The 16062-nt window shown below is 39.6% G+C and overlaps 1 protein-coding gene across 1 annotated transcript in view; it reads right to left on the reverse strand.

Annotated features, from left to right (window-relative positions):
- Positions 1-555: 555 nt before the first annotated feature.
- cerk (ceramide kinase) overlaps positions 556-16062 on the reverse strand; it is a 34861-nt gene continuing 19354 nt past the window's right edge. Inside the window, 4 exon segments of the mRNA XM_057324417.1 lie at positions 556-2218; positions 5166-5386; positions 6254-6459; positions 8148-8218. Of these exon segments, the coding sequence (XP_057180400.1) occupies positions 2098-2218; positions 5166-5386; positions 6254-6459; positions 8148-8218 (619 nt within the window). The 3' untranslated portion in view covers positions 556-2097.

Raw genomic sequence — 16062 nt, forward strand, 5'->3', positions numbered from 1 at the left:
TTATAATTTCCCCATGAAGTGTATTTAAAGACATACTTGAACTTAAAACTAAATTGGAGTTCACTTATTCCTAGTAATCAAGCCATGCATCCAATCAAACGGTCAAAATGCCATGCCAAAATGCACAAGTTGCCCTTGTCTGCTAAAACCATGAACAAGGATAAACAGTCTGTGTTGATATTTTCCTAGATGCCATGCCATTTTACAAACTATTATGAAGACGCCAAGAAGAGTTGGCGTGGAAATCAAGATTTTTTGTTAACCAGTTAAGTCAATACATTATTTGTAGCTCGAGAGTTTGAAAAGGACAAACAGGGCAAGTAAACAATTTCTTTAATTTTAATTTGAAAATTAACCTGCCTCCCTTCATGGAATAAAGTATGTAATATATTAACACTTTTTTGAGTGCGAATCATTGTGTATAATGTTTAATTTTAATTGGATATTCTTTATTTAAGTTTTTTTTTAATACAATCAAATCAACATGTAAAGTCTTACATCTTGTAGCCTGCAAGATGAATTATTTTAGGATGATAATTTCAGTCATTGAGTTCATTTAAGAAACTATGTGCCAGCATAGAGTGACACTTTACTGAAAACACTCAGCACAAAGATGAACAAATTGACAAAAACCATTAAAACATGCAAAGTATCCACATAACCACTGTGGTCAATGATGTAGCCATAAATGACCAGCAGCTGCCAGGCTATGTTCAAGTGATTCAAATGGGTTGGGAATATCTTTGGATACACAGGAATGCTGGTGTCACAGTACAAACACGGCATGTATTAGGTTTGCTTAGCTCTAAAGTGTGCGGCAAAAGAGCTTTTAAAGTCAAATACACAAGTTTATACACAAGGCTGATACACGACAAATACTGATCACACAAGGATAACAAGCCACATTTGTGTGAAATATGACCAGTACACTTCTTTGACATGGCATAACTCTTTCTTCTAGTCAATGAAGGATGTGATCAGTGCGTTGCTTGCACAGTGGCTATACAAACTTTGTATTCTACAGATGGACCATTGGAAATCCATGCCCTCAAGGTTAAAGCTCAGGGAAACACTTAAAAAAGGGAAAAATAAAGCAGCTGACATGCAAAACAGTAAAAAGCCATTTCTTTTTGCTTTTCACTGTCTATCATAAACTCTTTCCTCCTCTGATAGTACTGAGAACAATAAGAACCTTCAGAAGAAATAAGACATCAGCATTGGTGGCAAACACAAATTCATTACAAAGGGATAAAAGATTCCCGGAGGCCATAACCCAGGAAGGCAAACGCTACAGTATTTTCATTTACATTCTGTTTGATGGCTAAAACCAGCCGTACAGACACACTGACCCTGCAGTGACATTGCGTTGCTCTCAATGTTTGTAGTTTGGCTCACTAATGCTACAGTACATTCAGATGCTTGAAATGTCTAGGAACTAAAACTGACCATTTAAAGACCCAGTAAAAATATATTACAATATATCACGCAATCTTTGTCTTTTGAAAATGGATACATAGGCATTGGTCGGAAGCGCCCTATCTATAGTAATAGTAAATATATGTTCATAAAGCAGGCTGTTACAGACCGTGGAGAAATGTGATTCGAAGTAGGCTACATGACGAATGCTACTTCATGCTTTAACAAAACTGTTTTGCAAAAAGAACATCAAGTTAATTTGGTCTGTCTGCTCTAGAAAGCAAAATAAAAGGTGCTACAAGAAGGAATGTGTTTCCAGTTTCAAGGATGAAACTTTGGGATTGAACTAACGCTACTCTCAAGACTAGCTTGATCTATGGAAGACAAATGCTGACAACTCCAACAAGAAGCTCTCATACACAGCAAGAAAAATAACCAGCAACTTCTTCGGAAAAAAGTAATGCCAAGAGGAAACAGCTATATCTATGTTATCCAGATCTAATAAAGCTTTACAGCCTGCATGAAGACACCATAAAGATGCTATTCTCTCCAGCTCTGCGTGTTTCCTTAGCTGAAGATGTCTTTATGTGGAGTATCTGACTATAACAGCATTAGAAACAGCGTGACATTAGGCTCGGCTGAAAAGAACTCTTTGGTTTAAAGAGTTTTAGTTTCGATTCTTCACGGTGCAGCAGGAATTTTCTCGGGTGACGTCTTTATTGCACAGAGAGCGTACGGGTCTTCAAACACAGAATGTTCTTCGATGCCTCTCGCAAACAGCGTAATCAGCTGACAATGGACCCTGAGAGAGAGAGTGGAATAAAAAAAGAGAAAGAAAAAGATAATGAGTCAAACTAAAGGCAAAAGGTTAAAAAATGCCATTTTTATAATGTTTGCCTATGTAAGATTTACACTGGGTTCCAAATTATTATGCAAATGATATCTTTCTCTGGTTTTCCTAATTTGTCGATGCAAATGACAGTCAGTATAATTTTCAAGTAATCAACAGTTAGGGTACATTTGGAATTTTATTGAACAAACCTCCCACTGACAACAGTATTTATTTAAAAAATGAAAAACTCAAAATGCACTGTTCCAAATTATTATGCACAACAGAGTTTGAAAACATTTCATAGGTTGTAAAAAACTGAAAATGGTCATTTGTTGAATTTGCAGCATTAGGAGGTCATATTTACTGAAATCAAAAGCTATTTCAATCAAAAACATCCTAACAGGGCAAGTTACATGTTAACATAGGACCCCTTCTTTGATATCACCTTCACAATTCTTGCATCCATTGAACTTGTGAGTTTTTGGATAGTTTCTGATTGAATTTCTTTGCAGGATGTCAGAATAGCCTCCCAGAGCTGCTGTTTTGATGCTAACTGCCTCCCACCATCATAGATCTTTCGCTTGAGGATGCTCCAAAGGTTCTCAATAGGGTTGAGGTCAGGGGAGGATGGTGGCCACACCATGAGTTTCTCTCCTTTTATGCCCATAGCAGCCAATGACACAGAGGTATTCTTTGCAGCATGAGATGGTGCATTGTCATGCATGAAGATGATTTTGCTACGGAAGGCATGGTTCTTCTTTTTGTACCATGGAAGAAAGTGCTCAGTCAGAAACTCTACATACCTTGCAGAGTTCATTTTCACACCTTCAGGGACCCTAAAGGGGCCCACCAGCTGTCTCCCCATGATTCCAGCCCAAAACATGACTCCGCCACCTCCTTGCTGACGTCGCAGCCTTGTTGGGACATGGTGGCCATCCACCAACCATCCACTACTCCATCCATCTGGACCATCCAGGGTTGCACGGCACTCATCAGTAAACAAGACTGTTTGAAAATTAGTCTTCATGTATGTGTGGGCCCACTGCAACCGTTTCTGCTTGTGAGCATTGGTTAGGGGTGGCCGAATAGTAGGTTTATGCACAACTGCAAGCATCTGGAGGATCCTACACCTTGAGGTTTTCGGGACTCCCGAGGCACCAGCAGCTTCAAATACCTGTTTGCTGCTTTGCAATGGCATTTTTGCAGCTGCTCTCTTAATCCGATGAATTTGTCTGGAAGAAACCTTCCTCATTCTGCCTTTATCTGCACGAACCCTTCTGTGCTCTGAATCAGCCACAAATCTCTTCACAGTACGATGATCTCGCTTAAGTTTTCGTGAAATATCTAATGTTTTCATACCTTGTCCAAGACATTGCACTATTTGACGCTTTTCGGCAGCAGACAGATCCTTTTTCTTTCCCATATTGCTTGAAACCTGTGGCCTGCTTAATAATGTGGAACGTCCTTCTTAAGTAGTTTTCCTTTAATTGGGCTCACCTGGCAAACTACTTATCACAGGTGTCTGAGATTGATTTCAGTGATCCAAAGAGCACTGAGACACAATACCATCCATAAGTTTAATTGAACAATATAAAATTAAATGTTTACGACACTTAAATCCAATTTGCATAATAATTTGGAACGCAGTGTATTGTGGGTTTTTTATGGCTATGCCATGTGGTTTCTAATGTGTTCTTAGTGGGAGTTAGGACGTTGTTTAAGTTATTCTGGGCAATCACTTCAGCATTGCTAGGTGGTTCCTAGGATGCTGCTCTATATGAATTCTGGCCTCTAGATTTGACTCCGGCAATGCAAGTGTTATTCAGCAGCCAATTATAATGTCAACAGTTTGGCGCCACTTGAGGCAATGTGTAAATGTAGTGACAACAGAAATAAAGCTTGCGTAGCTAGAATCGCCTGTGTTCTCAGATTTGTGCAGTACGCTTAAGTTTAATAATACGAATTTGTTCAATCCCTAAGCAATCATAATAACAATACTTGACTTGCCGTATCAATAAATTCACGCCTGTTCTGGTAAGTAATAAATGGCACATTATGTTGGGTAGCAAGTTTTGTAGTAAAATCTATACGCCGCTGGGAGGTTTGGGGCCGTTTAATTTCCTCTAATTCCACTCAATACTCTGGAGGTGAGTTTAGCGCTCGGGTGAAGGCTTTTTTTCTGCAGTGGTATCATCATCAATTATCTCAACAGGTTATTTGCTTACTCATTCGAGAAACAATTACTGGAGCTGAAAATGGAATAAATGAATGGACTTCTATTTTAATTAAAGGAGGTGAGCCTTTAACAGTGAGAGGGCCATTAAATTAGGAGCGTTTCATGGCTACGCATTGTTGACAGAAAACAATGGGGCGTAAAGGAAATGATGCGTTCAAGAGAGCCGTCATGCCACATAAAGGAGAAGAACAGCTCGTCTCCACAAACACAAGAGAGGGACTTTTAATAACATCTTTTCAGAAGATGAAATATCCATTTGTTTAGCCGTTTTGTATTCTGGTGCTCACGATGAGCTTTCCTGTCCTAGAGAGAGAGGACATAGCAGCTAAAGCTATTAGTGATAAACACTTTTAGACAATTTTCATGGCGGTATCCTCTTGACAAACTTGCACCATTATGTATATCTCTTTAAAGCTTTGTTATGTTATGGGCGTGTAGCCATATACTACACATATACTGTTTAAGAGCATTGCAGGCTAAGACCTCAAAAAGCTACTTGATAAAATGGCAAGAGCACATTTCTGCATTTTTTCATCTCAACGTCATTGTACAATAAAATTTGTGTTATAGTGTTGGTGACTTTCGTATTATTATAAAATGTGGAAAAAATATAAATAAAGAACGAGTCAATGAACTGTCTGTTGCAGAACGGCATTTTGACCAAGGGGGTGTGTGTCCTACCTGACTTGAATGGCAGAGTGGGGAAGGATTTCTCCATCACAGTTCCAGTTGCTCTGGGCTTGGATGCAACCGCAAGCTCTATGTTCCCTACAGATCTGACTGAGAAATTGCTTGCTTCCCACACCACTCTCTCTCAGATCCACCTCTGAGTCGCACTCCTGATATCTGGGTGTGAAGTGGAACTGTCTGACCCGGTACACCTCCACGAAAGAGTGATCAAACTGTACGAAGAGAACGAAAAGGACAAACAGTTAGGCATGCTGAAAATCACTTTAACTAAACATTAGGTGTACATTTTTCCTCTGAAAAATTCTATCACAATGTTCTATTAAATAATATAAAACAAATCTGTGAGTTGGTTTTGGTTTAATAAATTTCTTATTACAATTTTTATTTTTTTCTAGTTTGGAATTCTAAATTTGATGGAATGTTCAAGTCACAAATTATACAATATACTGTATTAATATGAAGGAATTTTCCGTATTCATTTTTACAGTTGTTTTACCTGTATTTAACATTTTGCACTGCATTAAATGGCATTTTAACATTTATGGAAATGTCCGTAAAATAAAGGAAAATGTACTGGTAATTTTCTGCAAGTACTTTATTTTTTTACAATGTGGGTTTTTTGGTAATTCTAAAATGCATGGTCATTAAAATGCTTAGTTCATATCACATTAAACTGACCAGGTAACATTTTTTTCCACGTTTTTCTTATTTATTTTATCACAAATATATTGTACGATTTTTACAATGAAACTGCTCTGTGTTTTCCCTTAATCTATCACATTGCCCTTGGAAAACGTTCTTCGAACTGCGTGCACGTTTTTGATGATACCCCTGGGTGCTTTATTAAGCAAAAACCCAACTGGATATTCAATAAATGTTCTTTATTTGTGTTCCTGCAGAATCACATGCGGTTGAGTAAATCAAAGCATAACCTGGACTAATGTAAAACTAATGCTTTTTTAAAGCGTGGGTCTTTTTAACGATTGATAAAACATTAATGGATTTGTGTCTTCTCTTTAATACAAATCACTATAAATTTTAACTGACATTTTTGAAGATTAATTTTGAAGATCAGGTACCTGGTCGCCTTTATTTGTGTGGCGCAGAAGATGGTGCAGGAAGTCTAGGCGTGAGCATTTTCTCACAAGGATGAGGTCAGTGGTTCCGTCTGCGAGGTGTGCTGCCGGCGACAGGCCTTTAGGACTGCGAGGACAAGCGCAGCTCATGCTGGCAGCATTGATGGCCAAGAACTTCCCCCTGATTACGATCCATTCATCCTGGCGCGCTAAAATATAAAGACACAATGCTTAACACTGCAGGGTAAAGCTATAATCTAATTATGGCAATATTAAATGTTCGCTTCCACTCATAAACCATATATGTACACATGTGGATATATGGGTAGTTGACAAATAAATGTGTAAATGTGTCCTATGCTGTCACAGTAAAATTTTGAAAACACTTAACAATGAAGATACATCTCTCTTATGCTTTATTTTATATTATAGGCTAAATATAAATATCAATAATATATTATTATAATATTAACGGTTTGATTTCTAGTTTTTTGCTTTGTCACACCACAGGACACAACGGTATATTTGTCAAGTACCCATTTATAAATTCAATCTGTCAGTGTCACTATAAGCACCCTCAGGAATAAACTGCATTTAAAATGAAATTGCATTTTCAATTTTTGCACTTACTTTTGTATTATTAGAATAATGCTATAGTTTAAATATATGCTTAAATACAGAGCTTTTAAACTTCAGAGGGGTAAGGCCCCCCCAAAAACTTTTGGTAAACAGTATTATGTATTATATAATATATATAAAATAATAAAATCACAAAACAATTAACATTTTTTAGTGGTTTGTAAGGGTTTAATTTGCAAATTTTATGGTAATGCACATAAGTCAAACATATTCTGGTGAAGGAGAGATGATTCTTTTTTAAAAATAGAAACGGCTCCCACCCATTTTCGTACCACCATATTAACGAATTTCGCATGCTCAAAGTCAAGTTTGACCACGGCATTAGTTCTTAACGCTGCACACTATTTACATATGACATAAAAGTGTGTATTAGCTACATAGTCATTCACGAACAAATTGCAAGTAAATTTATAACTGTTTTAATATTTCATATTTCACTTAGTCTATGTCCCAACCCACCCCCTTACAGTACCGCTACGGCCCTAATACAAATAGGCAGTCCACAAAACCTACGACAGTAGTCTTAAGGCCTGTTTATATCAATGACAATTAATATTAATTAAATACAATATCTGATGAGTTAAATGATTTAAATGTCTTAACCCTTTATCGAGTCATTATTAGACTGCACTGCTTCATGGTAATACATCTTTATCAAAATAAGAATTACTTGTGGTTTCCGCTCTGAAATGAAGAGAAAAAGCACAAAAGGCTCAGTTCATGGGAACCTTCCGTCCATGTGAAGCTGTTGCATTAATTTTCTGATGAACAGCCCTTTACTCTAACTTTCCGCATCACTCATTCCCCCATTCCTCCCAGAAGACTCTATTTATGCCACACGGTCTAAAAGCGCTCAGGAAATCATCATGCACAAATGCCAATTTGGGACTATGAGGGCAGGGAGTGTGTCTGTAAACAGCACTTATCAGTGCTCAGGGTAAACACACAGAATGCTGGGTAGCCGAGGTGCCAGTTGTTTGGAGGGTGCTGAGAGACAGAGATAATATGCTGTGCGTGTGTGTGTGTTTAAGGCGATCAGTCCGCCGGCAGCTTGAACCATTTGGCCTAATGTTCACAAACAGCATGCCAGGCAAGCCGACAGATGGGGGCATTACAAATCATGGCTGGAAATGCACTTTGTTGGCCTGTACTGTGGTGTGGGTAGGCACATTTACGACAGAGCAGATATGAGACCTTCTTTTCAATGCCAAGCTCAGTTAAACAGTGGGATACAAAATATTCCCAAAAGTGTCCTCACCAGCATCAGGAAGATTGTTTTCATCTTTGCTGACCAGTTTGTCAGATGAGGATCCCCGACAGATATTACACCTGGGAGCCAAGAGGAAAAGTTTTTAAAAGTGCATGGTGATATAGCTTAAAGAGAAAAAAATAATCAACCAAACTAACACTTTTGTTCATAAAAACTAAAACAACCTTTTGTGTACATAGAAAAAGTCTTAGATCTTTGAGTTCAGATCATGAAAAATGGGGGTAAAAACAAAAGTGTTGCGTTTATAATTTTGGTCAGTGTATATATGTACTTGTATATATGTATAAAAAAATGCAGGCATAAGCAGCTTCCTTTACAGACAAAAGATATTGCGGTACAATGTTTTAGATTGTACATATTTAACAGTTCTATGCAAAGCTTAATTTATTTGTGTAAGATTGTTTACTTTATGTGTAACAAAGCAAATAGTGAAAAGAACTATATTTACATTTACATCTACATTTAGTCATTTAGCAGACGCTTCTTTAGTCATCCAAAGCGACTTACAGATGAGGGAAACAATGGAAGCAATTGGAACAACATAAGGACAACAAAAAGCATAAGTGCAATAAAAGAAAATTGGTCTCATATAGCCTATCACAGTATACAGAGCTAAAATTTTTTTTTGAAAGAGATAGAAGTCAGAACTGATCAGTCAGGTGTTGACGGAAGAGATGTGTTTTCAGACGGTTCTTAAAGATGGCTACAGAATCTGCTGATCTATATAAATAAAATTGAAATATTTTTCAAACTCAATCTGCCTTATAAAATTAGCCATGCCTTTATGCCTTAAAAATGTTACAATATGTTATACCATTGTATCCAGAGACTACTATAATTTGTTATAGTTTTCCCATGGTGTATTTATATTACCATATAAATGGTAATAATACCTCAAAAAGGCTACTACACATTTATTATAATAAAACCATGGTTAATATTTGTAAGGGCTCTTAGAGCTGTGGCAGGGAAAAATGACATAAAGCTTTACAAAGTGCTGTTGTGTAAAAACAGGCTCTGCTAGGAGTTCTGTTTAGTCCTTCCAGTGTAAAAAATATATTTATCTCGCTTTTCGATGTATTATGACTATACATTGTTTACACTGTAAAGACTGAAAAGAACTTGCCCTCCTAACATACAGTACTGTATATAATATATACAAATTTACACATAAATACATTGAAAAAATAAATTCTGCTAATGCTGGGGCCACACCAAAATATTTTTTAAAATCTTATAAGAGTTTTAAACGGTGAGAGACCACAAACATGAGGTGAAAAATTTTAATTATTATTATAATAATTTTGCTCCTATAATGTGTGGTGCGCCGTGACTTGACAAAAGCACACCACACACCAACAGATTTTCAAACAGTGTCCTGACTGTGAACAGGAAATCTTGCAAATTCTCTCGAGATTTCCGAATAAGCTATTTATTATTTCACTGTAAGCTTTGTTTATTATATATGTGTTTAATATAAACAAATGTGTACATATAACCTTTTATGTAATTTTAAAAATATTATTCATCGTTGAGAAATTACTCAAGCAGCGTCATCTAAAAAGCATTTAAGGTGGCACAGCACTAGTTATAATTTTATTGCAACTCAAATATTGTTGTATTTATGTCTTCACAGTAATTAAAAATATATATTTATACAGCTTTGTAAAAAATAGCTGCTGTCATTATCACCCGAAAGAGTCTACTGGCTCTACTAGCTCCACTGTACCTATTTTTTCTGTTCCACCTTAAAGCATCCGCACACTCGGACTCAAACCACTACCATCACTTGCACATAGCCTGGTTTTTATTGAAATTATTCGTAATTGCGATGATAGGGTTTGTAATGCTTTTGACAGAAAATTGACAGAATAAAGAAAACGGTTTGTTGAAGTGATAACTACTGTTGTTATACTTCTGTCAGCTGGCTTTCTGATAGGGTATTGTTCCCTATCGATACTTCACTCGTACTGCGTAGCAGGACGCTATGGGGAAAACTACCTTTTCTCCGATGACTGAAGCTTTTTTTCAATAACGCAGTGAATACTGCACGGCCATTGGTTTGTGAAAAGTAAAACTTTAAACCAATGGCAGCGAAGCTGCATGGACCTATGGCGATGGAGCTCGCCAATGTAGGCGGTGCTTATGGTTATATAAGCAGACACATCGCCGCAGTGTCCTCAGATCTCGTCTCCTTCAGCGACGACTCTAACTTCGCTACTCAAGACTGACTGCTTTGCCGTCGAAAAGCATCTGCAGCGGATTTGACCTCCTGCTTAGCGGCTTCCCTATTCAGCAGCGCCGGTTTTTCCCAGCCGCCATCCAGCGACTCTAGAAGAGCAAAATTTCTTGAGAAAATTTCCTGCGGCGTTGTTACAAATGCCGCGCCGTACCTGTCATTCATGCGGGGTTTTCCTGCACACTGCTGATAGCCATGGCGAGAACATCTGGGAGATCTTCGGCAGGGCAGAGGTCGACCTCTTTGCCTCAGAAGACAACACTCATTGCCCAACTTACTTTTCAAAGAGCAGGGACGCATTGGCCCACACTTGGCCCAATCGGCTCCTCTATGCCTTTCACCCGATCGCTCTCATCTCGCAGACGAGTAGGAGGATCAGAGATCAGGCGCACAAGGTGCTGTTCGTAGCCCCATTCTGGAAGAACCAGCCTTGGTTCGCGGATCTGTCTCAGCTGCTCGTGGCAGCCCCGTGGCCTATTCCCCTGAGACGGGACCTCCTCTCTCAGGCAGGCAAACACAATTTGGCACCCCCAGCCCGAGCTGTGGGCTCTGCACCTCTAACCTCTCGATGGGAGCCTACGGTCCTCCCAGAGAGTGTCATGTCATCTCTCAGGCTAGAGCTCCGTCCACGAGATGACTCTATAGCCTTAAGTGGTCTGTCTTTTCCGCCTGGTGTACAGCCCGCATTACTGACCCGGAATCTTGCAACATATCATTGATACTGTCTTTCCTGCAGGAGCTGTTGGATAAGGGCCGTTCCCCTTCCACGCTCAAGGTCTATGTGGCAGCCATTGCGGCTTCCCACACCCCTATAGCAGGCCAAATGGTGGGAAAGAACAACCTCGTTGTTCGTTTCTTAAAGGGATCAAGGCTGCTCTGCCCTCCTCGCCCCTCTACTATCCCTGTATGGGATCTTCCCACGGTGTTGAGAGCTCTGAAGAGCTCTCCCTTTGAGCCTCTGCAGTCTGTGGACTTTCGTTCCCTGACGCTAAAAACCGCTCTGCTGCTAGCGTTAGCATCGGTTAAACGCATGGGCGATTTACAGGCACACTCTGTGAGCCCCGCCTGTCTTGAATTTGGGCCTGACGACTCTAGGTTGGTTAGTTAAGGCTATCGCGCTAGCATATTCTTCCTTGGGCCTTCAAAGCCCCATGGGAGTTAGAGCCCACTCTACTAGAGGTGTCGCCTCTTCTTGGGCTTGGTCTAGCGGTGTGTCTATAGCGGAGATTTGTGCGGTGGCCTGCTGGGCTTCGCCGTCCACATTTACCAGATTCTATAATGTGGATGTCCCGACCTTACAGGCTCGGGTCCTCTCTGCTTAAGGGACTTACACTAGGTCGCCGGACTACGGTTGCTCCCAACCCCGCCTGCACTAGGCACACTATCATGGGACAATTACCGGACTGGGTCACCTTTTAGCTTGGGCTTATCCGCTCGGCAGGGTTCCCCCGCTCCATACTTGGCTCCTGAGCCTAGCTCCGGGGTAGTCGATCATTATCATTTCTCTTGTAGCACGGCGGGATTGTACTGGTTTCCCCATAGCGTCCTACTACACAGTACGAGTGAAGTATCGATAGGGAACTTTTCTCGGTTACTTACGTAACCTTGGTTCCCTAAGATACGGGAACGAGTACTGCGTTCCTGGCCGTGCTTACAAGCTGCATGTCGTCGCTTCAGTCGAAGTAACGTGAGGATACTGCGGCGATGTGTCTGCTTATATAGCCATAAGCCCCGCCTACATTGGCGGGCTCCATCGCCATAGGTCCGTGCAGCTTCGCTGCCATTGGTTTGAAGTTTTACTTTTCACAAACCAATGGCTGTGCAGTATTCACTGCGTTATTGGAAAAAGCTTCAGTCATCAGAGAAAAATGAGTTTTCCCCATTGCGTCCTGCTACGCAGTACTCGTTCCCGTATCTCAGCGAACCGAGGTTACGTAAGTAACCGAGTACGTTTTGTTCCACGTGACAATCAACAGAGTTCTTGTGCGTTTGTCCACTGGGTTTCCCCCACACATCAGGATTTCTGATTAAGATTTGCGATCGGGGGGGCTCCGATGTTCTTCCGATCAGGTGCATTCACTTTTAACACACATCACATCACAGGGAAATCTGATAAGACAATCTTTAGAGTCGTTTAAGATCATCGGACTTTACCTAGGACTGTCGGAAGGGGAGAAATCGGCCCGGTTATCTTTTGGTGTGGCCCCAGCATAAGAAATGGCTTCAGTTGCCATTTTTACAAATATGTATAACGTAGAACGACCCAATAAGAATATTGTTGCGCAATGCTATTTGATACATCGGTTTATATATAGACAGTATCTATTGTCAAGTCGCAGTACTCCAAGTCTATTGTCCATTCTGCCTTCCGGTGCATCACTGCCGACAGTTTGTTTGTATCCCTGCACTTGCACTTCATTTAATATTATCGTTACTTATCACTGTCGTTGCCAACTTATCCTGTTATCTCAATATCCCTGTTCTTGTTATTTACTTGAAGATTCTAAACCAAAATTGATAGTTAACTTAACGCCGTTAGCATAGCATTAGTGTGTTAGCTTGCTTTCTGTTTACACCGTGGAATATCATCTTGCCTCTAGTTTGTCTTGTGTGCTAACTGTTTCTCTTTTTAAGCGTATATACTACGATTCATCGAGCAACCTTGGTAAGTCGGAATTGCACTTCAAACCCGGTGAGTTATGGCTTCTATTCCTATTATTGTTACTTGCACCTCATGTCATAAGTTTAGCTTAGCCTTCTCTGTCAGCTGTCAGCTACTTCATGTTTCAACACCTAATACTAAGGATAAAACATTTTTAAAATTATTCTGGCTATTGTATACAGGCCTCCAGGGCACCACACAGATTATATTGAAGAATTTGGTGGGTTCTTATCAGAACTAGTACTGGCCGCAGATTGGTGACTTTAACATCCATGTAGATAACGATACAGATGCTTTAGGAATGGCTTTCAAATACACTCTTAACTCCATTGGCATTAGTCAACATGTGTCAGGACCCACTCACCTTCTTAATCATACTTTAGATTTAATACTGCCTTACGGTATAAATGTGGACGATGTTAAAATCCTTCAGCAGAGTAAAGACATTTCGGATCATTATCTGGTATTATGTTTGCTTCACTGGCCTACGGCTGCAAATAAAACTCCTTGTTACAAATATGGTAGAACAATAACTTCAACTACCAATGATGCGTTTCTTGACAATCTGCCTGAATTGTCTCACATCTCTAGCAAGAGAAATAATGTTGAAGATCTTGACATTACCATTGAAAATTTTAACTCCACCTTCTCGGAAACGCTAGACACAGTTGCTCCTCTACGTTTAAAGAAGATTAAAAATGGCAGCCCAACACCATGGTATAATGAACACACTCAGGCTCTAAAGAAAGCGGCCCGAAAAATCGAGCGCATCTTTAAGAAAACTAAATTAGAGGTATTTCGTACAGCATGGAAGGATAGTATTCGAAAATACAGGAAAGCCCTAAAAACTTCTAGATCCGCCTACTTTTCATCACTAATAGAAGAAAACCAGCACAACCCTAGGTTTTTATTTAACACAGTGGCTAAATTAACAAAAAATAAATCGTCAGCAACTTTATAAATTCAGCACTGTTATGCTGATATCCAGAATCTGAACTACTTCACAAATAAAATCCAAGATATTAGAGAAAAAATTATAACAATGCAACCAGAAGTGAAACCCGCTGAACAAACTAACTACAGCGCCCCTAAGGAGAAATTACAATATTTTCTACCGTAGATCACGATGAACTGTCTAAAATCATTAGATCATCTAAATCAACAACATGCATGCTAGACCCTATACCTACAAATCTACTGAAAGAGATGCTCCCAGAAATTATACATCCCCTTCTTAGTATTATTAACTCATCTCTGACATTAGGACATGTGCCTAAAGCATATAAGGCGGCTGTTATAAGGCCCCTTGTAAAAAAAACCAACTCGACCCTAGAGAACTAGGGAACTACAGGCCTATATCGAATCTACCTTTCATATCTAAAGTTCTGGAAAAAGTAGTTTCAACTCAATTATGCTCCTTCCTCCAAAGGAATGACATCAATGAAGAATTCCAGTCTGGATTTAGAGCATGTCACAGTACAGAGACTGCTTTGATCAGAGTTACAAATGATCTGCTATTGGCGTCTGACTGAGGTTGTATCTCGTTATTGGTGCTGCTAGACCTTAGTGCTGCATTCGACACCATTGACCACAGCACACTCCTACATAGACTCGAAAATTACGTTGGCATTAAGGGAATAGCTTTGAAATGGTTTTCAATTTGTAGCAATAAACAATGAGGTGTCACGCAAATCGCAAGTCCAGTACGGTGTACCACAGGGCTCAGTCTTAGGGCCTCTGCTCTTCACATTATACATGCTACCTCTAGGAGATATAATAAAGCGACACGGAGTTAGCTTTCACTGTTATGCTGATGATACTCAACTTTATATTGCCTCGAAGCCTCATGAAACACAGCAGTTCCATCGAATAATGGAATGCATAGTCGATATAAAAAACTGGATGAGTAACAACTTTTTATTACTGAACTCGGACAAAACAGAAGTGTTACTTATTGGCCCAAAAACTGCCATATGCAACAACCAAGAATACTGCTCAACTATTGACGGATGTTTCATAAAACCCTTGTCGTCAGCCACGTCACCAACACCTGAAAATTTGTGTTTTTCCATCTAAAGAATATATCTAAACTACGTCATATGCTGTCAATGTCAGATGCAGAGAAGTTAATTCATGCATTCATGACATCAAGACTAGACTACTGTAATGCACTGTTAGGTGGTTGCCCTGCAGGCTTATTACAAAAACCCCAACAGGTCCAAAACGCGGCAGCTCGAGTTCTTACACGTACAAAAAAGAATGAACATATTAGCCTGGTTCTGTAAACCTTGCACTGGTTACCTATAAAGCATCGCGTTAACTTCAAAATCTTGCTTATTACCTATAAAGCCCTACATGGTTTAGCTCCTCAGTACTTGAGTGAACTCTTGTATTACAGTCCTTCACGTGCATTACGCTCTCAGGCGTCCTGTCAGTTGGTAATACCTAGAATTTCAAAATCAAGTGCAGGTGGTAGATCCTTTTCCTATCTAGCGCCTAAATTTTGGAATAGTCTTCCCTGCACTGTCCGGGAGGCAGACACACTCTGTCAGTTTAAATCTATACTAAAGACGCATCTTTTTAATCTTGCATACACTTCTCTTCCATAATATAAATCCTCTGAGGGTTTAGGCTGCATTAGTTAGATCAACCAGAACCAGAAACACAACTGATGTACTTGTTGCATCAAAGAGTGCAGAACAGTACTCTACTCTCAGCCAGTCTTGTCTCATTGTTCCAAGGTTACCACAGCGAACAGGATGCAGTTCATGGCCAGACCTGATGGTAGAGCGGAGAATGGGAAGCGGCAACCTGCCAAGAGCTGAGATGATAGAGCTGGATAAAGAAGGACGCGGTGACTTGACACATCTTCACTACAAAATTTCAAATGCTAATAGATTATTGATGATAATCTTAAATTATAAGATTCTTATAATGTACCTTATCAGTAAGTTTATTTATTTTTATTTAGCCTTGTTGTGCAAGCACTGTCGGAGCTTGTG

Source organism: Triplophysa rosa, linkage group LG24 (assembly GCF_024868665.1).
Source record: "Triplophysa rosa linkage group LG24, Trosa_1v2, whole genome shotgun sequence".
NCBI lineage: Eukaryota > Metazoa > Chordata > Actinopteri > Cypriniformes > Nemacheilidae > Triplophysa > Triplophysa rosa.